The sequence below is a fragment of the Trematosphaeria pertusa genome (assembly GCF_010094035.1).
Source record: "Trematosphaeria pertusa strain CBS 122368 unplaced genomic scaffold BU26scaffold_2, whole genome shotgun sequence".
NCBI classification, from domain to species: Eukaryota; Fungi; Ascomycota; class Dothideomycetes; order Pleosporales; family Trematosphaeriaceae; genus Trematosphaeria; species Trematosphaeria pertusa.
The window spans coordinates 1,723,280-1,745,449 of record NW_022987213.1 but is presented as its reverse complement, the minus strand read 5'-3'; the positions used below and the strand labels follow the sequence as shown (position 1 = coordinate 1,745,449).

Sequence of the window (22,170 nt, the reverse complement as noted above, 5' to 3'; positions counted from 1 at the left end):
GGTCCGGGAATATTCTCTCCCGTAAATGGATATGAGGGATTGAGCTAGATGGCTCGCCATTCTTTTTCGATAGTCACACAAGCTCACATAGCAGCAAGCTCCCCTGTATGTTGACCATCAACCCCATCCTGCGTCCCGCCGCTCAGCCCTTCGTCCCGCAAAGTCTCCTCATCCTGCACAGCAACGGAATCCCGGTACATTTCAGCCTTTCGTTGCCCATCGTCTCCCGGAATCACAGTCCCCCGCAACCGCGCTCCCAATCAACGTCCAGATCCTCCTCACGGGACGGTTCTACCTAGACGGGCGCTCGTATTGTCGGCATGACATGGGGTCTATTTGTGCGAGGGGGCAACATATTTTACCCAGTAACGTCTGGTCTAGCTATAGCCCTACCCTAACATTGAGGTTTTGAAGGTGGCCTCTCCCGACCCCTAACAAGAGACAGGACTCCGAAAGACTCCAGGAAAGATGTAACGCACTTCTCCCTTCCTCAACCCCGAAACATGTCACTTCTGATGGCTCGACCTGTACGCGGCCCGCTCTCCCACCTCGAACATGCCACAAAGTCTGTAGTCCAGTAAAAAAAAAAAAAGAGCACCGACAGACTCGTTTGCGGGGCGCATTTCAATAAATGCAATGCACCGCGCTGCAAGCCGATCATGCCTGGCACTGACTTCAAACCCCCAAATACCCATCATCTTCAACCAGGATCTCACTCCTTCCATCCATTGCAGTTACGTTTCGTCGCGCTCTCCGCCAGAGCTAACACACGAACCAAAACCCGCCGATCAAACTACCCCAGAGCCTACGCTGTGCTACGCCCGTCTCGGGACCTGCCACTATCGAAAGATCGCCAGGCGACATTTTAGCTCCCGCTCGTGTCCCAACAGGTTCGCATCTGGGGTTTCATACCGTAGTCTAGGCTCACACCTTTGGGCTGATGAATCGAATCGCCTTGTCGGTACGAATGCACTGTTGCGCTAGTAGACGTGGGCCTGCATAGGCGAGTCTTACATGCATGGCTCTCCGCGACCAATGCAATGCTGCGGTTCGCCGGCCTGAGGCCAGCCGTGAGCTATTCTTGTTCCTGGGGACGCCGTTGATTCTACCGCGTGCTCGCCCCTCGTTCTTTTCCCCGCGTTTGTGGCGTATATGAGCTAGTTGGAATCGTACACGTTTGTCGGGTGATTGGCGACTGGTAAGCATGATGCGTGCATTTTAGCTACGGCGCTTGGCTCGATGTGGGCTAGGAGCTCGAATCAACGGCTTGTAAGGCTGATGGAATGCTTTGGCTTGACATACAGTCGCGGATCCCGTGGCGTTGTCAAATACGGTGGTTGCGGCCTGATGGGAAGTGGAAAACTTGTTTTAGAAATACTAGCCGGGATCAATGAAGCAGATATGGGATCTGGACAAGATTATCATTATATTACTAAGGAAGTTCTAAGGAGTGAGTAGCCATTTTCCTTTCAGTGGAATCCATATCCGTTGTACCAGTATCAACAGCAAGGAGTGTGTCCATGTCTCCATATGTTCCTGTGCGTTTTCCCGTGCCGTAAATCATATCCTCGTAAAATCAGAAGGGGCGTTGCAACCTGTGTATGCTTTCACGCACGTGGTACGGGCCGCTTTACCAGCCTCCACCGTGTCCATCCTTGGTCTTGCAGACCGTCTTTGTTTCGACATAAGAAGTGGTATACGGAACCTTCTTCGTTTGAGTGCGAACGTCAGTTTTTGTTTTGGTGGTGAGGTACGTGACTGGACAGGTGGAAACTTCGGTCTTGTATTTAGTGATGACCACACTGGCAGCGTTAGCTCAAACCCCTGAGGAACAGGATACGGGACTCACGTGTATGGATATGTCTTAACCCAGGTCTTGGTCTTCAGCTCCTTTTCGACCTTGGTCTTGTAGATGACAGTCGTGACAGGATACGTCTTCGTGACGTACTTGGTGTCCACGTCTGTCTTGGTCTATAGTTGCGGTGGTTAGCTTGAGTCTGAGCAGCATCAATGCAGTACTTACCTTGGAAGAAGTGCCGACGCTGGTGACGGGGTAAGGCTTGACGGTTGTCTTGGGGCTGCCGGAGACACTGGTGATGGGAATATAGATCGTCTTGGTCGACAGGTAAGTGGACTTCTTCTCGCCTACGGTCGTCTTCGTCTTGTACTCTAATGTATGGTTAGAAGGGATCCTGCTGTCCGTTTTGAGACGCGGAAATACCAGCAGAGCAGGTCGTCTTTTTGCCATAGCCCGGGGGAGTACTTTTGCCACCTCCACCTGGGATGGCTGCAACCAAAGACGCCGAAGCAAAGAGAGCAAGAAGAGCACTCTGGAACAGCATTTTGGTCGTAGAGGAAGGGGTTTGCGAGATCGCCTGAACGAAGGACGAAGTGATAGACTAGGTTGAGGGTTGGGCAGCGAAGGTGTGAGCGAGTGTTGGAGACTCGATGCCGTAGATATCTCCTCTCAAAGAAGTGGGAGCTAGCTTTATACCTTTCTTTGGTCCCGTACCTGGTCTCCCCGCATTCGTGATCTTTGCCTTGCTAGGACGGCCATGACGGGAAAGCTCGTCCATTGATGGCGCTGTTCCAGACACGGACCGCAGTTCGTATCAATGTCGTCCGGTCGGTGATCAGACCACACGAAGCATTGCTCCTGGAGCATACTCCGCATGCTGGTGGAGCACCATAGTCACCACGGAGCCAAAGAGGCGCTCTTGGTATCAGACGATTGGAGAGCACTGATGCAGTCTGTGGCTATATCGCCACTGCCAGGCACGATGGAAGCGAACTAGGAGGACCAAAGTCGCCCTAGGTGGCCGTGACGGGTTAGGTGACTTGAAAGAAATAGTTCGTGCATTAGAGCTAAGGATGACCATAGGTGGGGATTTGCGGAGCTGTGCATGAGGCTGAAAATCAATGGGAGCTATGGAGCACCTTAATATAGCAACAAGGGATGAGAGAGGAAGAGAGCCGAGCCGCTAATTCAGATGTCCTACTCTTGCAACTTCAATGGCGTGGAGAGAAGCGCAATGATGCCCTTCGCATGTCTATATAAGGCAGACGAGGCTCCCTAAAGATCGGACACAGCGTGTAGTTGAGAAGTATCTCATCGAATGCTGACTGCCGTGGGTCTGTTGCCGGTGGAACAAGGACGCACGCACGTTGCCCGTGTCCCGCAAGCTGCAGTGCTGCTCACTATCCTGATCCGTCGAAGTGGGAACCCATGTTGGACCGGTGCGCCCTGACGTGGTCAAGCTGGACGGGAGCTTGGAGAAGCGTAGTGTTATAGCCCACCATTGAGTATAATGCTGGTCACAGTCCGAGTGTATCCCGACGGCTTGGTAGACAGCGTATCACAACGCAGAATGAGCTGATGCTTCTCAAATTCGCTCAAGCGCAGGTCAGCGAGCTAGGTACAAGCAGAAGAAACCATCATGGTTCGATGGTTGATGCTCTGCGGGGGCGCGGGTGTCGGAGCGGAAGCTGACTGGTTGTCGTGAAGCGGGTGGAGAGCGTGGATCTTGCGCGGAAACGTTCAACCGATCCGATCTGGACCGCATGACTAAGCGCCTTCCATCCCAACTTTTCCTTGCTCTCGGGGCCACGAGCCCTCTGGCTGCTCTCCACCACAGAGCTTGACCGAGTTCCCAGTCTGACACGGGCTCTTCCGTGAGATCGACTACTGCGTTCTCTTTTGTTTGTGCGATATCTGGGCTTTCCGACCAAGTCCACCGGCCAGACGCATCCGCAGCACGGTTACGCCCGCAGCATGGAAAGCTGAGCCCGCAATTGTCGCGATCCTGCCAGACGATTACTCGCATACTGCTTTACGGGGCCTCATGGAAGCCCTCCAGAAGCTCCCGATTATTCGAATGATGACCAGGCCACCCGCAGCACCAGTCAATCCCCCGCCGCTGCCATCGCCCGAACCTACATACGAGAGCACACCCATTACCTCAGCGCGGTCGCTGCAGCAGCTGTCGATATTTGTCTTTGGAGCTACCTGCTTACTAGCATCTACCGCCATTACTCGTCGAGCCGTCCACCGACGGCACCTCCGAATTACGCCAAAGTTTTACGAACCGAATACCAATCCATACGAGCACTTCAGTCCCTTCCATGACGCGATACAGGCCCTGAACCTAGCCACGATGAATTGCGTTAGCGCAGGAGTAATGGGTCTGGGCGGAACACTATGGGCGTTCGACATCTCCGGCCTCAAAGAGGCGCAGGGTGTCTTGCGAGGTCGCTTGAACTACGATACAATATACCAGTGTGGGGAGAACGTTCCTGAGTCGATAGGAGACTTGCTCAAGGCATCGAGAGAGACGTTGAAAAAGGAGGAGGGTGAAAACAGCAGTGGCGACACGTCACGGTAATGATGGCCCAACTTGTACAAGTATAGCTGGCTGTAAGAATAGAAGTACTATTTAGGTAGGCTGAGGTCTGCTTCCGGCGAAGGCAGATTCTTGCTAGGCAAGGCACCATGAGCGTGCCCCGTTCGAACCGAGCAGTCTACGCAGGTTTCGGAACAAGTGCAGCTCTCCAACGTCACGATCAGTCCATCGGAGCCTAGCAACCTACGCGTCTACGCATGAGGACAGGAGCATACATCGGCCAAAACATCCCCTTTCCTATGGCCGCCACGTGGCTGTCATAGCGATGTGCTGTGGAAGACACAGCACCATTTCCGAGGCTACTGAACAGCTGGTAGAAACAATCTCGCGCTGAGGGTTAGGATCTCAGTCCGCTGCAATCACACCTTGGACTTCACTATCCGCTTGGCTAGTTCATGGATGCCCCCTAGGTCAATGGCCTTGCACGCCAGTGGTTGACCGTGGCTCTCAGCTATCAGACGCCTACAGGCCTGTGTCACGTCTACTTTCCAGCGACTTCCGCCTCGACTTTAAATCACATACCAGCCCCAGTGTTTCTGCCCGAATGAGTCGCAGGCGGCAAGGCGTCAGATCCTGAATTCCAATGCAGAGTCTTATTTCTACATTGTCTGATTATTTTCGCCAGGTTTTTCGTCGCCGAATCTGCACCTACCCGCAAATGAAGGCTATACCCAGCTGTACTTTCCGAAGGCTCAACGGCGCGCACCATTGAACTCCGTTGTATAGTGCCGAACTCACTACGTCGTCACACGTACCATTTTCGGGCGTTGTAAGCCACCATTGCCGATAGTCTGCCCACGAAGGCTGTTGTCTATTCTGGCAGGCGGGCTCACAGGCTCGCATCAATGGCTAGCTTGACCTAGCAACGCTTGTAGTACACCGATTTCTAGCCTACCGCCTCATATCTACCCGGCCTCTAATTGCTTTGAGAAATGTCAACATCATCGCAACTGTAGTTGGTTAGAGAGGTGGCATATATGAGGTTACTTAGCTCAAATACACAACAGCCTTGCAGTGCAAGGCTGGTCTTCCCGCTCACGCACATGCTCACCGAGTGCAGCCTCTCCGGGATTTCAGCTCCTAGTCTGCAACTACCGCGCAGATTATTTTCGTACACAGCGGTATTAGGGATCCTCCTCCTGCTACTCCCACGTTCCCACGTCCCCTATCATGTCACTTTCGTTGCTGCCTTCTCATCCTTTCCCTCATCCGCCTTAACCCCCATAACGCCATCCCGGTTCGCCCTCCAAACCCCCTCTCCACCCTCAAACTTCTCCAACTTCCAAATTTCAACCCTCTTCTTCGCCTCTTCCAGCGCTTCCTCCCCCGCTCTCCATGCCGCCTGGCGATGCGGCGCGCTGACCGCAATCACGATGCTCTCCTCACCAATCGGGCACTCGCCCAACTTGTGCACGATAGCGATCTTGGTGAGCTGGTGCTTGCTGAGCATAGACGAGGCGATCGAGTACAGTGTTGACATGGCAAGAGGCGTGTAGGATGTGTAGGCGAGAGAGGAGACGGGCATGTCGTTGAAGGTGTCGCGCGTAGTGCCAATGAAGAGAACGGTAGCGCCGGCGGAGGGCGAGCGGACAAAGCGCGTAGCGGATAGCGAGTCCAAGGCGTTGGGGGTGAGTTCGATGTGGATCTCTTCCGTGGTCCGCGTTATGGGTTCGGAGGGGATGTCGGGCGTGTAGTTTGACGATTCTGATGTCGACATCTTAACGGTTGGAGGTAGCCCGACGGGTGGGGAAGCGTTATTTGATATGCTTTCTGAGAACTTAAGGTAAATTTGGGGATATCTAGACTGCAGCACCGAAGCCCTTTGATGAATCAGCATTATGCCCTGAAAGTCTCGGAAATGTGGCAAGCAAACAAGCAATGAGGAGAGAGGCAAGAAAAGATAACAAATATCAAAGCAATGAATCTTTCCATTATTTCAGAGTTAACGACTCATTCTTTTAACATCTAGTATTCAATATAAGGAATCTACCAAGGCAAGAGTGCTATCGGCGCCAGCACAGGAACTTCCGTCATAGTGTGGACTCGGAGGGGCAAAGCATGAGAAAAGCGAACCTTTGTAATGGTGTTCCTAGGGGAATGAATGATGAAGTATTCCCGGAATGCAGATAATGGAGGTCAAGGACGCCTGGGAAGCCATCGCGAAGAAAGACCTGGACGGTTATGGTGACTAAACATCGGGTATCCGCATCGGGCCGCTCCGAAGCTCATTGGCCGATTCTCGGCATACCGACTTCACCAGCTTTCTGAGGGAAAGACAGCGCTATTGACACAATAGTGGATTCGTATCATGCGTGAGAACATCCTACGAGATATCTAGCCAAATCTCGCAACCAAATAGAACAAATGGCTTATGCTCAGATCACACGGTTAGGCCCGAGAGATCCCAACATCAATACCGCTGTCTGGTATGTCCTTTCCATTTCAGACCGCCTTTCTGCATCATGGCAAGCCGGGCAGGATGCATTCCACTATGCTCATCTGAGCCTGTAGCTTGCTCTGCGTCTGCGTCTCCGACTTCAGTATCCTCTCCCTCCTTGACGCCCTTCTTCTGCTTGGTCTCCTTCTTCTCCTTGCGCTCCTTCTGCTTCGCTTCGACTTCCTCGCGCTTTTCCCGCGCACGCTGACGCTCGTTGGAAAGCTTCTCGTTCTTGCTTTTGATCTTCTCCATTCGGGCGGGGGTATTTCCGCCGCCGCCAGCACTGCGAAGTATACATTAGCACGCAATTCTTATTTGAAGGTGCTAGAAGAAGAGATAAGTACCTTAGCTCTACATTGATCTTCCTGCCTTCCTTTTTCTTCCCGTCAGAGAAGACAGAGTGATGGTACTTGGTCAGGGCCGTCTGCATGTGGTCGTAGCGATCGAATTCAATAAAGGCGGTGCCCATGGACTTGCCGTCTTTGTATGTGCGAAGGCGGAGTTGAAAGGGTTTTAGTTTCTCGAAGTGCTTTTCGATTTGTTCTTTTGTTGCGCTGTAGGGAAGATTGCCTGCCAGAGCGTTAGTCAACGCATTGAATGAGGTGATATAGGGCAGAAATTACCGACGAATACGATAAAGCGATCCTTCTTATTAGCGGAAGCATCCTCTTGACCCTCGCTATTTTCTTGGGCATTGTCCTCGGCGACCTGATCTTCGGGAGCGGCTGTACCATTCGTCTCAGTCGTGGATTCTTCCTCCGCTTGTGCTTTGGCAGCCTTTGAAGCCTTCTTATCCTTCTTCGACTTCTTGTCCTTTTTCGATTTCGAGGTTATGACGTCGGGATCCTGCACAGCAGTTCCTTCCTCTGGTGTCTTTTCCTCTGTGTTGCCATCGACGTTGACTGCCTCGCCAGCACCGTTCTGCTCTTCGTGCATAGCCTCGGCCTCGCCCTTAGACTTCTTCGATTTCTTGTCCTTCTTGTCCTTCTTCGACTTCTTCTTATCCTTCTCTGAGCTCGCGCTCTGCTCTTCTGGAGGCACTGCCACTCCATTGCTCAAGGAAGGCTCAGCCATGAGCTCATTCTCCGCCTTTTTCGACTTTTTATCCTTCTTTGACTTCTTTTTGTCCGACTCCGAGATCGCGTCGTCGGTCTTTTCGGCCGAAGCATCGGGCATTGGCTCGTCATCGAAGCGAATGAAGTCTTGCTCGAGGGAAGTGTCTTTGGCAGTGCCACTGGCCGCTGGGGCTTCGGGTGCGACAGCTGTTGCGGTTTCTTTGGACCTCTTAGACTTCTTCTCCTTCTTCTTGTCGCTACTAGCAGTATCCTGTGTTACAGAATCTTGCTCGACGTCCTTGCTCTTCTTCGACTTCTTATCCGTCTTCTTCTTCTCCTTCTCGGCGGCTACTGGTGCTTCCGCAGGGGCGTCCTTCGATTTCTTGGTCTTTTTGACCTTCTTGATCACGTCCTCAGTCTCCTCGGCTTGCCTCTTCCGCTTCTTTTTGTCCTCTTTGATATCTGACTTGGACATTCTCGCTGCGTGCTCGAGTCGTGCGGAAACGTAGAAGAGGAAAGTGCTGTGGGGAGCTAGAGTCCAAAATTTACGAAATTCGCAACTTTTCTGCCAGGCGGTGAACGTGGATCCTCTTGGCGTAAACGGGAACCTCGAAGACCACGAGCTCGCAAGTACGTATCATCCGAACGATCGCCAGAAATGCGGCCTGCTACGCATCGAATACGTCTTCCGCGACGATTATTACGGCCCCCCAATGCGCACTACCCTGAGCCTCCCTGCCCGCGCCAATTCTCCCACAAACCTCCCCGGCTCCTGCTCATCACGAACCGAAGCACTCCCCGACCACAGCTGCCCTTCCTCTACCCCACGGGCCAGTACCTCTCCAATGGCCAAATATTCCGTTTATTCTCTATCAGCGCAAATCACAAGAAGTTCATAAAAGAGACGGCGCGGCAGACTGTCAAGTACACCGTTCTAATCTGGATAGTAACGACATGCTTCAGTCTTGCGAGCTTCGGGATACTGAGCGAGAGGCAGGAGAGAGCCTTCCCGTCACCGCATGAGTGGAGTTTAATCACGAGGATAAGGTTTCGCAGGGGAAAGTGGTGGCAGGTGCCGGAGAACAATGAGGATGAGGGGTTCCCCAACTGGGCGAGGGTGTACTCAGAGTTGCAGTCTGCGATGAACAGATTGGAGAATCCAACCAAGGATGGCGCAGGACTGGTAGAGCAAGAGGAGGGAGGATTGATGGTGCCCGGCGTAGGGAAGGCGGGATACGACCTGACGGCGAAGAGCGAGGAATGGCGGCAGGGATACTATGAAGTGCTCCTGGGCATGGCGCGAGCAGCCGAAAGATTAGAGGGATGGGTAACAGATAAATGGAGACGAAATGTATGGGCGCCTGAGTTTGTCGCGTCGCCCACGAATCCCCGACCGAAGGCTACATTACCAGGCATGCCACCAGTGCCAGAGGAAGACCAACGAGTTCCGGCAGCAGAAGCCCCAGAAACCTTCTACCTCAAGATCATAACCTCGAAAGGCTTCACAACAAATCAACGTCTCACAGCAGCTTTGGGCTATGCCGACTGGCTCGCCTTCAGAAAGCTCCCCGACTCAGCAGAAGAAATGTACCGCTGGGCGCTCGACATCGCTATTTCTGGCCTTCCCATCCCCGACCCCTCGACCACCATAAACCGCACCAGCGGTGTCCTCTCCTCCACCGCACCCAAAGAACACATAACACCCAACCTCGTCTACGCCGCCACAAACCTGGCTACCTTCCACGCCGAACAAGGGAACATCATCGCTGCCCTCCCCATCCTCATCTCCCTCCTGCGCGCCCGACTAACCGCCGATCCTGCACCTCCGCCACCACCCGCAGAAGAACCAGACTCGAGCTTAACAGGCACACTACTGAGCCTGCTTAATGAGCCTGACTACCCTCCCCTCCCACCTACAGGCGACGAGCCCCTTCTCCGCCGCGAAGAAGACCGCTGCGAAGAAGCAGCCCTGAAGTCGTACATCGGCGAGATCCTCTTCGCGACCGCGGGCTCGTCTCCCTCTCAGCGTCAGCAAGGCCTCTCCTGGGTCCGCGACGCCGTCTCCACCGCCAAAATAGCACAGTCGCTCGCCCCCATCGCGAACGACGACGAGCGCCGCAAGAAGTGCGAACAGTGCGAGGAAGTCGGGCTCGAGTCCTGGGGCAAGATAATGACGTACCTCGCTGCTGAAGCGCACGAGAAACGGGACGCGGCGAAGAGTCGTAGTCTCCACGGCTTGATGTGGAAGCTATGGGGTACACAGAAGCTGGACGAGGATGTGCAGAACCTTGAGGGCGAGGAGGAGGGCGTTACAATGAGGTTGAATAAGCTGAGAGGTAAGATGCTTAAGGAGGAGTATGAGGACATGGATCGGAAGTATGCGAGGACGTTCGTCTTCTAAGCTCCTATGTATAGATACGTGTTGGAAATCTAGGCAAGCATGGCTGCTGAAGGCTACTGAATTCCGTGTCTCTATGAACTGTGCCTGTGTGATGCCTTGCCTTTGGCTTTTTGGTCAGCCGATATCGCTTGCTCTTATCGCTCATCCGAGGGGCATATTATTAAAAGGTTTGGTCCACACAGAGTATACGCTCGTCAAGCAAGCACATGTGTCGGATTCCTTCCGGAGAGTTCGGAAATGAAAAAAAAAAATTTGCCACGCTACGCGGCGATAGATGCCGATCACATCGGCATACGAGGAAAGAACCTTCCAAGGTTTTGCAGATACACTTGCATTTTCTGATATTTCGAACTACCTGACCATGATTGTCATCATTGCAAAGTCGGTGGCAGCGACCGGAACGCAATCTTCACAGCCAAGCCACCTTCGCAGACAGATACCCATGAAATCGAGCTCATTTTTGACGCCTTGGAACCGGGACGGTGGTCGCTTGAGAAACGCGCATACCGCTCAGCGAGATCCACGCCACACCGGAGGGTGAGGCGTGGAAGGTAGGGAAGGATGACGTATCGAGGGAGGCGCATGGCCAGCGGCAATGCGCTTACCAAGAGGCAACCTTGTTCTCGCCTTCGGCAGCAAAGCCCCCAGAATCTCCGAAGCCTCCTGCGTCACCGCCGAAGCCGCCACCGAATCCAGCGTCAGTACCAGCATCGCCGAAGCCTCCACCGAAACCAGCGTCAGCGCCAAAGTCCCCAGCCTCAGATTCATCGTCGGTGTTATCGTGCCACTCGATCTTGTCTGGCTCGGCAGGCACCTTATCCTGAAGAAATTCGGGAATCTCCTGCTTGTTCTCGAGGAGGAGCTTGACGAGATCCTCGGCGATGTCCTCATTCCGGTCGTTGTAAAACGAAGTTGCTTTGCCCTCATTGCCGATGCGGGCGGTGCGGCCAATGCGGTGGACGTACTCCGTGATGCCATCATGCTGGGTAGATGGAAGGTCGTAGTTGATGACATGCTTGATGTTCGCAACATCAAGACCACGAGCAGTCACGCCGGTAGCCACTAGGATAGGGCACGAAGCTGTACGGAAGGCACGTCTGTTCATAGGGTCAGGACAGGTTCAAGAGAGTATAGTTGGTGTTAAGACTTACAAGGCATCCTCACGCTCACGCTGGGTGCGGTCCGAGTGGATAGACGTAGAAGGAAGGCCTTTGTTGTACAAGAAGTCGTCGACCATATCGCACTTGACCTTGGAGTTGACGAAGACAAGCGTACGCTGCGGACCTTCCGAGAAGATCAGGTCAAACAACGCTTGGTTCTTCTGGCTGTCCTCGACGTAGACAACCTGCTGCTTGATGTTCTGATGCGTGCTTCCAACACGACCGACCTTGATGCGCACAAAGTCCTCATCCATGTAGTCGCGGGCCAGCCTACGAGTGGCCTTGGAGAAGGTGGCAGAGAACATGAGATATGTGTGGTCGGCGTCGGCATTGTTGTCTACGAAGCTTGTTAGTTGGCGTTATCCGTTGAGTTGCACAGACATACCAGAGCCCTGGAAGATCTTCTCCATTGCCTCCTCCCAACCACTCGACAGCAGCTCATCAGCCTCGTCAATGACGGTAAACCTACCCTGGTCAGTCACAGTACGATTCGAGGCGAGTAGCAATGCCTACTTGAGACGAGCAAGCGAGAGGCGATTCACATCCTGCATGAAGTCCATGAGACGGCCGGGAGTGGCGATGAGGATGTCACAACCCATCTCGAGTTGCTCACGCTGGTTCCTAGAAGGAGCGCCACCGTAGATGACGCAGGGACGGAGCATGGTGCGATAGCAGAGACGACGGGCCTCATCAAAGATCTGGCAAGCCAGCTCGCGGGTCGGGCACACCACCAGGACGAGCGGCTCAGCACGGACGCGATCGGTGTTGACGTTGTACTTGGCAGGATTTGGTCGCGGCGCCGCAAGCTGGCGAGCCTTGCCCATGAGCTTGGAGAGAATGGGAATGAGGAAGGCGGCCGTCTTGCCCGAGCCTGTTGATGTGAGCGAGAATGGAAGAGGAGGAACGAGTAAAGCACACACCAGTCTGCGCGATAGCAACAACATCATGTCCAGTCAAGACAGATGGGATGCAGTAAGCCTGGATAGGAGTCGGCTTGTAGTACCTGCACTTCTCCACATTCTCGAGCATAACTGGGTGAAGGCCGGCCTCGTTGAACTATTGAGCCATTTAGTGGGCGACATCAAAAAGGCTGTGGCTAGATTTACTTCACGGACGGGGTGCACCTCCTCCTTGGCGTTGACAATGACTTGAAAAGACAGGGCTTGGATAGCACCGCCTGCGCGCATCATGTCGGGATTCTCGTAGAGGACCTTCTCGAGCTCGGGGTTGGGCGGACCGACTTCACCGAAGTCGTCATCCCACTCGTAGACGACGGCATCGGAGAGCCAATTGGCGCTGTCGCGACCCTCGTCCCTGACATCTGGTTGGCCACCGGCAACGGTCTCGTAGTTGAAGGGGATGGGGTTCGTCCAGCCGGCATCCTTCGCCTTCTGGATGTCCTCAGCGAGCTGCTTGGCGCGAGCCGCAGTGGCGTCGTCGACGGCGACTCCAGCGTCAGACATATCGACGGTGAAGTGAATGAAGAAGAGGGTGTGGGTGCTCAGAGGCAGAAATGATGTGTGTGAGGTGGAGGAGGTCGAAAGAATTTGCGGACAGAAAGAGGGCAGGACAGTGTTTATGTGGAGAGGGCAGGCGCACTAACGATGCTTGGCGCGTTGTTGCGGCGACGGCGAGGCAGGAGCGGGGCAAGCGAGAAGCTTCCACGGCGGAGAATCTGCGAGTGAGAGGGGACGAGGTGAAGCCGACGAAGCGCGCGAGAGCGCCGTGTGTGCAGCCGATTGCGGACTATGACAGAGAGCGATCTCGGGTGAGGTCCGCCACAGGATGATATAGCGAGGGCGGGGCCGAGATGCTGCTTACTACTGAAAAGTGAGCCATAGTCGCTGAAGAGAGATGTGTTTCGGTGGTAGTGGTGATGATGACGTTCATCGAGGAGACGGAAAACGCGGGTGAACTTGCGTCGGAACGAGCGACGTGAAGTACTTCAATCATTGCCCACTCTATGCTCTTGTCCCGCAGTGCTGTTGAAAGTAGCGAGATGTTGATGTGCACTTGGTGATGGTTACCATCATCAGATCACCACTCAAGACCGCTTTGGAAAGGGTCCTTCCTTTGCACTGAGCTTTCGGGATTGGCTATTTGATGGGATATGAGTCTTCTTGGGCGGATTGGAAGACCTCGGGAATCAGATGAACTATGACCTTCGCTAAGCTTCCCTCCTTCCAAGGTTTCCACTTGGTTTCGATGAGGCACACAACGCCATGCAGGTGTCCACACCTAGCAATGGTCAGCACGAGAGCGATAGAGATAGCAGAGACACCTAAGTAAAAAGTACCATCAACAACTGTGAAGCATAGCACAAAAGGCCGCACCCTGCGAGGCCGTTCGCTGGATCTACCACAGCCTGGGACTCTAGCAACGCATATTGAATATCTCTTTCATCCCGAGGTCCTGTGCCCTAGAGAAGCCCTATTAACGCGTTTACTTTTCGAGTGAAGTGTATTGCTATAGCGTCCTTCGACATTTCGAGAAGAGAAAGACGACTCTACGGAAGTCATGATGCCTAATCTGCATTGAGACGAGGCGATGGGCGTGGGTATCCATGGATGAGCAACCGGGCGCTCCAGCTCAATCAAGGAGAAGCAGAGAAAGAAAGATAGCGAAGGGTCATGGGCCCAAGGTCGAGCTGTAGGAAAGAACGAACGATTGCAGAAGTTAGAGACAGGAGAAGCGTTGGTTTACAAGTAGATACCTTACCAATCCCTATGTCGCCCGGGCCGGATCGAAAGGGGCTCTTCTTCGCACTTGCTCTACTCTTGCAGAAGTGCGTTTCGCTTAGTCGAGAGCATATGTGGAAGCTCCGCTGTGCTCGTCATCCGACTACGACTGCGCGACACATTCTCGCCTTTCTGGTAGTCCTTTGCGGAGTCGCGAAGAGCCGCGATGAGGACTAGGAGGTCGTCGATCCAAAGCGGTCCGTGTACATTGACTAGGCCAGGAAAAGCCGATGGGCTGTTATGCCGGCCCATAATTCGTTCGTTATGCAGCGGCGCGGCGTACCGTCAATGATCACACCCCGTCCCGAGCGTCAAACCCTCACATCATCGTCTTCCTTGTCCGGGGAAGCGCCTGGTCGGATTGCTGCGACTCTGTGGACGACGCTCGTCATGGGAATATAGTTCTCATATACAGGCGTTTAGGGAGGGGGCGCGCAAGCGGCGGATGCGCCGGATACCTGCCCCTTCGCCGCGCTCTCACAGACGTCCCCCCAACACCCACCTCCTCACTGTGCGACATCGCATCAATATTCGTCTACCCGTCTTTCAGCCCGCGAGATACCTTCTACGATATTGCTAGCGACGGCCGCTTTGCCGGACATGGGGTAGATGGGCCTCATTCGAGCACCCGCGCCCCTGCGGCGTGGAAAGTCTGCCAGCGACAACAGCCCCCAACATGCGGCCGTTATATACGGAAGCAGGGGCATACGGGGCCTTTCTTGTGCTCAAGGGGTTATCTGAGTATTCTTTTAGAGAGAACACAGCTCACAGCGGTCGGTTTACGACATAGGCTTCCCAGATCTTAATCGCACGCCGATACCCGAACGAGCGCGAATACCCTACCCGTGAGCTAGAGCGCAGCCATCCGGCCACTGTGCTCATGCGCGAGGAGGAATAAGGCTTGTCGGGGCGCTCTCCCATACCGGCTCTCCCATACTGAGACGCGCAGGCAAAGGCTTGTCGGGGCGCTCTCCCATACCGGCTCTCCCATACTGAGACGCGCAGGCAAAGGCTTGTCGGGGCGCTCTACCATACTGGCTCTCCAATACTGGCTCTCCCATACTGAGACGCTCAGGCAAAGGCATGCGGTTACGCCCCTCTGCTGCGGCCAACCTGCCTCTCAAATTTCCCGCTCAGCTCCGACAAGCATCGATATGGGAGGCGGAGTCCAGGCAGTAAGCTTCAGGTACATTCCGGCTTCGTCCGCGCACCCCCGGGCTGCTTCTTAGTGCTGGAGGCCGCATGCTCAAAAGCGCCAGCGCGACTACCCCCGCCGAGTCGCACGAGCATCGATACAATCAGGCTTCTACACTTGCGCTCCGCATGAAGACTTGGTGCGGCTTACGGACCTCGGGAAGGAGGCGCACACCAGCGCTTTCTTTTCGTCCACCCTCCGTGGATGCCAGGGGAAGGACCGAGCACACAACCACGTAGACCAGGAACGCAACACTCAACACGGCGGTATCATCATCAACGATCGGATACAAAGCTCTCCAACCGTGACAGGCGCGGCTTTCCCCTGCACGATAACGAGCGCGATATAAGGATGACCGCCGATAAGACTTTGCGACCACCTTGTCGGTGCCTCTTGCAGGAGCCATCTTGAGCTCCGCGGAGAGGGAACCCCAATCTCTTGAGCAAGGACAAATGGGAGATGGCATCGTGTATGGAAAGCGTCCGTTCTGTTGGGCAAAACACAGCGGCTTTTGCGCCGTGTCGCGCCGAATGCGGCGCGGATACAACGATTCCCGTATATCGAGGCCAAAACCAGGCGTACACCCCAAATCTTGCACCAGCAACCCGATGATGTGCCGTGTGACACATTGGTACCGAAGGGGATACTCGGCCCGAGGATTCTCTTAATCCGAAAGTGAATCGGATGCGTCTATTCCCGCAAGAGCAAGGAATGAATGGATAATTTCAAGGCATTGATCGACAGAGGAGACCCAGAGCATGGCGAGTCAGCGGCAGCGAGCTTTGAGTGTCCAGTAGAGCTCATTCGTCGCGAAGACTGGATGGGATGAGATCGGTCCTCGGGGGCTATACGCTTTCATCTCGTCCAACAACGGGCACTTTATGGAGCAAAGCCTGCCGGACAAGGGAACTTTTCCGAGTCTCGACGATTTTAGCGGATATTCTCAAGCTTGCTGCATTCTTGGCACCTCCGGCGTTCAGGTGTTTTACCGGCAAACCCGACCAGACGTCCTATCGTGTCAAGCAACAAGTTGGGCGACATGAATTTCACATCTTTGGAACGGGTTTACAAGCTCGACGGCCATTCCTTTGTACACGGTACCCATTACCGGCCAGCGGTTCTCAAGCACGACACTTCCCCCTCGTTGATGTTGAGCGCTTCCCATTGCTGAACACGATGGCTCGCATTCTGAACCTGGTGGCCGAGTTGTATGGATGACTTTCGATCGGGTGGTCTTTCGGCGGAATCCCAAATGTTACAGGCCTACTGAAACCGAAGAAGTATCCTCTGATCCGGATCAAATGTTCCAAATCCCGAATTCTGGTGGCCTCAAAGATGGTTTTCATCTTATCAAACATCAACGCCTTTAGCGTATATCCTCGGTTCGTCGACACCTAAAAGCGGACTCGATCGCATCCTGGTTGCTTGTCCGCCTCGTAAACGCAGTCGTCCAAAGGAAGTTTTATTATGGTGTTCCGACCTAGCTCCCTGGCGACTACTTGAGTTGGTCGTTATCAGAGAGCTCCCATACGAATCCAACGCCGGCGGCCATGTTGACAAGACCGCGACTCTATTGCCCTCTTTATTCATGTCCTCGATCACTAGTAACCCCTTTGGAATGCCGAGGCACCGTGGCTTGACCGCTTTGTCGCCTCTTGGATGGTGGTCGAGTATCATTCGTCAATCGATTCCTCGCGCCGCCCGCTCGGTGTCATTCCCACTTCCAGCACGATGTCTGTAACTCGTAATGCTTGTGCGCAGACACTTTGATACTGTGGCATCGCAACGTCGAGGCCGTATCTGTTGAGCGGGCCGATACTCCAACTCGCCGCGGCAAAGTCGTCCCTGCAACGGTATCTAGCCGGGCTGTAGCAACACAGGAGGCACTCGTATTATATCGTCGATATCGTGGTATGCGAGAGAGCCTCGGAGGCGTGCGGGTCCGGTATGCGATCGAGTTTGTCTCGTCGGCTCCGTTACGTCGCGACGCTGTCGCGGCGGTCGCCAACCTGCCCCCTCGCTCTGTGCCTCGAGGCTACTTAGACGTCCTTCATGCTCCGTTAATAGTGTTGGTCGGCAATGCCCGACGCGTTGGGCCATAGATCGAACCTTGCTGTCGTGTGTGCATTGATTGCGACGGCCCGAGGGCGAGGCCCATGACGGCATCCTATTGCTCGCAATTCAGCGGTCGAGCAACTGGGGAAGTACTCCACCGTCATCTGCGCATCTGCTAGGCCCAGCTGGTGTGGTACAATGCGTGGTGTTGTGTCTGGTCGATGCGGCGGCCGGCTTCGTATGCGGCCTGCGGCGTGCTACATCGAGGAAAAAGGTGCTCGAGGATCTTGCGAGCAAGGTATTAATGCCTTTCAAGCCAGCTCCATTATCCTCGACTGCTCAGCTGGTGTGGTACGACGCGTGGTGTTGGTGTTGGGTCGATGCGGCGCCCGGCTTCGTCTGCGGCCTGCGGCATGCGGCATGCGGCCTGCGGCGTGCTACATCGAGGAAAAAGGTGCTCGAGGATCTTGCGAGTAAGGTATTAATGCCTTTTAAGCCAGCTCCATTATCCTCGACTGCTCAGCTGGTGTGGTACGACGCGTGGTGTTGGTGTTGGGTCGATGAGGCGCCCGGCTTCGTATACGGCGTGCGGCGTGCGGCGTGCGGCGTGCGGCGTACTACAACAAGGAAAAAGATGCTCAGGGATCTCGCGAGCAAGTAATCAAGGCCTTTCAAGGCAACTCCATCATCAATCTTGAGTGCTCAGCTGAGTTGTGTCTGGGGGCGTGGTGGGTGGTTGTGTGTCGGGGCTTGCGGTGCGGCGAAGCGCGATGTCCCCCGAGGGGAAGCTCACCACCATGCAACAACGGAGTCACAAAAAGCGCTATGGAGTGCGCTGCACACAGAAGAAAGAGTATAAGCTGATTCGCAAGATCTATATCAACGACTCGAAGGATATATTCGAGCCCCCGAGGGATACAAACGGCCTCTACGTACTGTAATCAACCTCCCCGTCTCCCACGCACATCACAACCCTCCGACACTTGATAGAAGCAAAAGAATACCTTCTACTCCTTGTACTCGAACCCTCGACCCAGCCAAACCACCCCAAAATGACAAAAAGAGAAGCAAAGAGAAAACCTCCTAGCTCCGCAGGCTAGAAGGGAAAGAGAAACCTACTAAGGTTTACTACTTTGGGGGAATTGTGCTATTGGGGAAGGGGGCTTACAATTTGAACCGGTAATGTCCTCCGACTTTGCCATACCCTCTGAATCGGGTCAAGTTTTGATGCTAGGTAAGGCAAATTAATAGTTATATATAGGAGATTATGGGGTCTTGTGGGTCATAAGCGAGGGGCCTGGACGAGCGGGGCGACAAGCCTGGCAAACGACGTTCGACGGCCTGGCTTTGGATTTGCAAACCCGTTTTCAAGCGTTTTGGAGTGTGGGCGTCCGATTTGTGGGCCGGACCCCTACACGCTGAGTCCACGCTGCACACCGTCATCACATCGCATCGCACATTGGCCCTCAGCAAAGTATAACCTCTCCTACGACCCTTGAGGACATTCTCCTTTCTCGGAACCGAGATCCAGGGCCGCTGCCTCTACGTCCTGCACCCGGCCAAGTTCCCTTACTGCTCTTCTTCAGATCCAGCACCACCATGCGCCTAGACTTGGACGCAACATACTGCACGGAGCATCAATTTCTCTACGAGCAAGTTCCAGCTTGCAAATACGTGTGTCACTGGCAGCAGCTCTCCTCGATTTATGCGCCTCATAATTGTGGCTGTCGACTGCGTGAAGGTAAGAGCGAGCCTCCACCCGAAAACCGCACCCCATTGGGGTACAAAGCCAGGGGCGCCTTGTCATCCTTGAAGTCTATCCTTTAATGGTAGGTATGGCTACGGCCCGCTTGTGTAAAATATCTATCTTTGATATCCAGCAAGCCACGATCAGGATTCCGAGTCCTTTTCTCTCCCTCTAGCAATTCAAAACGGGAGACTTTACACTTTAGTGGTAGCTACATCTAAGAGGAGGTAAAACCGGGAATCCTGTTTTCTCGAAGTTCACTCAATTTCACGGTGGTATGTCCTAACATACTTAGGGTGGTGGGTCATGCGAGCATCAAAGATAGCAACAACCAGACCAATATCTTAGTAGACTAATGTGTGCGATCTCTTAGCCACCCAGATGAAGTGAGACAAAGCCTTGCCAAGGTGACCGAATACCAGACGGATTGGAATTGACAGGGCGATCTAACGGGGCGTAGTGTATCTTTTCTAAGCAATCAGCACGGCTCGCTTCTGCGCCACAAGACGTCATCCGTTTGCAAGGTTGTCCACGCGCTCGCCTTGCACATGCACCGCGTCAAATCTTGTTTATCCTTTCCCTCTCCGTCTGCTGCGCTTGTTTCCTTGATAACGGGATCATGTCCTTCTTCCTCTCCACACATCTCGAAGTCCAGGAGCCTCGAACCTCTCAACCAGGGCAATGAACGATCCCGGGCTCGACGAGCCTGTCGAAAAGGCGGCGCAGGACGTGAACCGTAATGTCTACGATGAGGACAGGAAGGCCGCTGAATGGGAAGAGCAGGATTTCCTTGACCCTAGTTAAGTAACCCATGATACCTTCTGTGTTGAAACGAGAACTAACCGGAACGCAGTCGATGGTGGTTTGCTTCAACTGCTTGCCCGCTGATCGCTGGCACTTTTGGGCCCATCGCCAACGCGTTCAGTATATGCGCTCTCGTAACGAAATGGAGAGTGTATATCCCACCCGGGAAGGACGAAGCACACGGACAGAAGATCCAAGACCCCAAATGGCAAGTACTACCGTAATGATTCTCGCGCTGGGGCACGAGCCTTTCCCCAACCAAATTTGAAACCCTTACAAGCAGTCTGAACTGACATGCATCACAGGCTTATAGCGATCAATGCCGTATCCCTCGCGTTCGCCTTGATTGCGAACATGGCCCTGCTCCTCAATATGACCAGCCGTCTCTCATTTACAATAGCTCAGCCAATCACGATAGTGGGCTGGTACATGGCCTCCTTCCTCCTTATCGCACTCGTCTCGGTGGCTTCTACGTCCGCATTTCGACTTCCACCAGCGTCAGCACACGCCTTGAGTCAGGCTTACTACTATGCGGTTATTGCCTCTGGCCTCTACTTCATCGTCTCCTCGTTGATGATCCTGACGGTAGTTGGAGCATATAGGGGCCATTACAGAAAAGCATTCCGCCTCACACCTAGCCAAAGGACGTTAATGCTTCAAACCATCAGCTTTGTTGTCTACCTCCTTCTTGGCGCTCTAGTCTTCTCTACGGTTGAAGGCTGGGATTTCTTAGATGCTGTCTATTGGGCTGATGTCACCTTGCTCACCGTTGGCCTCGGGGACTTTTCACCCAGTACCCATGCAGGCCGGTCATTACTTTTCCCCTTCGCTTTTGGCGGTATTGTCATGGTTGGTTTAGTGATCGGCTCTATACGATCGTTGATACTCGAAAGAGGCAAACAGAAGATGGCCGCCCGCTTCCTGGAGACGAAGAGGCAAAAAGTCGTTTCAACCGTCGACGACGACAAGAGAACGATCACGGTCGGGCGTTGGACAAAGACGTCCTTCTCAGAAAAAGGCCTGACCGAGTCGCAAAGAAGGGAGCAAGAGTTTCGTGTTATGCGGCAAATCCAAGAGAAGGCAGAACGAAGCCGAAAGTATACCGCGCTCGCGATTTCCACCACGGCTTCCCTGCTTCTATGGTTTCTCGGCGCGCTAGTGTTCTGGTACTCAGAGCAGCCGCAAGGGTGGACCTATTTCATGTCGATGTATTTCGCCTATTTCTCCCTTTTGACTATCGGATACGGCGACCTCACTCCGATCAGCAATTCTGGGAAAACGTTCTTCGTATTCTGGACTTTGTTAGCCGTACCCATGCTCACGATTCTCATCAGCAACATGGGAGACACAGTCATCAAAAGCTTTAAGGATTTGACCATGTGGATTGGATCGCTCACTGTGCTTCCCGGAGAGCAGGGGCTCGGGTCAACACTCAAAGTCGGTTTGCAAAGACTGAAGCTGGGGAATCTAAACACCGACAACGAGGGAGCCGACAAAGGGCTGACGGCTCGTGGCGCAGCTGAGCAAACGAAGCTCGATCGCCTAGCCAGACATGTTGAAGAAGACGAGCTAGAAGAGGCCGAGGAGGTTGGTGAGCATGGAGATTATCTTGAGCGAGATATTCGTTTCTACCACTTTGTGCTTGCAAAAGAGATACGGCAGTTATTGAAAGATGTTGGCACGACACCGCCCAAGCAATACACATATCATGAATGGAGCTACTATCTTCGCCTGATAGGTCAAGACGAGGACGATGCCGAATCCCATCGAAAACCCAACGTTCACCACCGCCGCAGACAGGGCAGCGAGCCCGACCTTGGAATTGCGGATGAGGGAGAGAACTTGAAGTGGAGTTGGCTCGGAATCCGCAGTCCACTCATGGGCAGTAAGACAGAGGCCCAATGGCTTCTGCAGCGGCTGATGGCAACCTTGGAGATGGAAATGATGAAATTGCGGTCATCCGATGAGAGTTTACGGAGAGAGCCGCCTCCCATTTCCATGTCAGATCTCAAGAACAAAGGGAAAGGAAGCTCAGGGTCCGAATCAACCGCTCCCGAGACAGAGCTGAAGGGGGAGATTGAGTCTGCACACGACCGGGAAAAAGGGAAGAAGGATGAATAATATGCGAAGATCACGAACGGCTAATGTGTGCGGTGAAGTGTCCGCCACCTCTTCAAT

General features: G+C 53.9%; 8 protein-coding genes across 8 annotated transcripts; 3 read left to right on the top strand and 5 right to left on the bottom strand.

Moving 5' to 3' along the window:
- Positions 1–1,413: 1,413 nt before the first annotated feature.
- Positions 1,414–2,727, bottom strand: BU26DRAFT_546776 (uncharacterized protein). Its single transcript, XM_033831858.1, has 4 exons — positions 2,222–2,727; positions 2,024–2,169; positions 1,850–1,971; positions 1,414–1,802 (listed from the first exon to the last, which is right to left on the bottom strand). Exons 1-4 carry the CDS (start codon positions 2,340–2,342, stop codon positions 1,631–1,633), a joined length of 561 nt encoding a protein of 186 aa, XP_033689591.1. The 5' UTR covers positions 2,343–2,727; the 3' UTR covers positions 1,414–1,630.
- A 1,151-nt stretch (positions 2,728–3,878) lies between these two features.
- On the top strand, positions 3,879–4,382 carry BU26DRAFT_416669 (uncharacterized protein; the record flags this gene model as incomplete). The annotated part of the gene is made up of 1 exon (XM_033823170.1): positions 3,879–4,382. One exon carries the CDS (start codon positions 3,879–3,881, stop codon positions 4,380–4,382), a length of 504 nt encoding a protein of 167 aa, XP_033689590.1.
- A 903-nt stretch (positions 4,383–5,285) lies between these two features.
- On the bottom strand, positions 5,286–6,528 carry BU26DRAFT_514469 (Molybdopterin biosynthesis MoaE). Its single transcript, XM_033827845.1, has 2 exons — positions 6,474–6,528; positions 5,286–6,220 (listed from the first exon to the last, which is right to left on the bottom strand). The coding sequence occupies exon 2, from the start codon at positions 6,115–6,117 to the stop codon at positions 5,569–5,571; it is 549 nt and encodes a 182-aa protein (XP_033689589.1). The 5' UTR covers positions 6,118–6,220; positions 6,474–6,528; the 3' UTR covers positions 5,286–5,568.
- A 167-nt stretch (positions 6,529–6,695) lies between these two features.
- Positions 6,696–8,465, bottom strand: BU26DRAFT_514468 (uncharacterized protein). Its single transcript, XM_033827844.1, has 3 exons — positions 7,461–8,465; positions 7,182–7,407; positions 6,696–7,120 (listed from the first exon to the last, which is right to left on the bottom strand). The coding sequence occupies exons 1-3, from the start codon at positions 8,365–8,367 to the stop codon at positions 6,811–6,813; spliced, it is 1,443 nt and encodes a 480-aa protein (XP_033689588.1). The 5' UTR covers positions 8,368–8,465; the 3' UTR covers positions 6,696–6,810.
- A 69-nt stretch (positions 8,466–8,534) lies between these two features.
- On the top strand, positions 8,535–10,340 carry BU26DRAFT_514467 (uncharacterized protein). Its single transcript, XM_033827843.1, has one exon. The coding sequence runs from the start codon at positions 8,551–8,553 to the stop codon at positions 10,291–10,293; it is 1,743 nt and encodes a 580-aa protein (XP_033689587.1). The 5' UTR covers positions 8,535–8,550; the 3' UTR covers positions 10,294–10,340.
- Positions 10,341–10,894: 554 nt separating this feature from the next.
- On the bottom strand, positions 10,895–12,916 carry BU26DRAFT_418078 (P-loop containing nucleoside triphosphate hydrolase protein; the record flags this gene model as incomplete). The annotated part of the gene is made up of 6 exons (XM_033823232.1): positions 10,895–11,390; positions 11,445–11,798; positions 11,835–11,918; positions 11,967–12,324; positions 12,374–12,509; positions 12,560–12,916. The coding sequence occupies 6 exons, from the start codon at positions 12,914–12,916 to the stop codon at positions 10,895–10,897; spliced, it is 1,785 nt and encodes a 594-aa protein (XP_033689586.1).
- A 2,466-nt stretch (positions 12,917–15,382) lies between these two features.
- On the bottom strand, positions 15,383–16,113 carry BU26DRAFT_141289 (uncharacterized protein). The gene is made up of 2 exons (XM_033819820.1): positions 15,720–16,113; positions 15,383–15,652 (listed from the first exon to the last, which is right to left on the bottom strand). The coding sequence occupies exons 1-2, from the start codon at positions 16,013–16,015 to the stop codon at positions 15,490–15,492; spliced, it is 459 nt and encodes a 152-aa protein (XP_033689585.1). The 5' UTR covers positions 16,016–16,113; the 3' UTR covers positions 15,383–15,489.
- Positions 16,114–19,869: 3,756 nt separating this feature from the next.
- On the top strand, positions 19,870–22,113 carry BU26DRAFT_527628 (voltage-gated potassium channel; the record flags this gene model as incomplete). The annotated part of the gene is made up of 4 exons (XM_033830793.1): positions 19,870–19,924; positions 19,989–19,992; positions 20,042–20,200; positions 20,298–22,113. 4 exons carry the CDS (start codon positions 19,870–19,872, stop codon positions 22,111–22,113), a joined length of 2,034 nt encoding a protein of 677 aa, XP_033689584.1.
- Between the last annotated feature and the right edge of the window lie 57 nt (positions 22,114–22,170).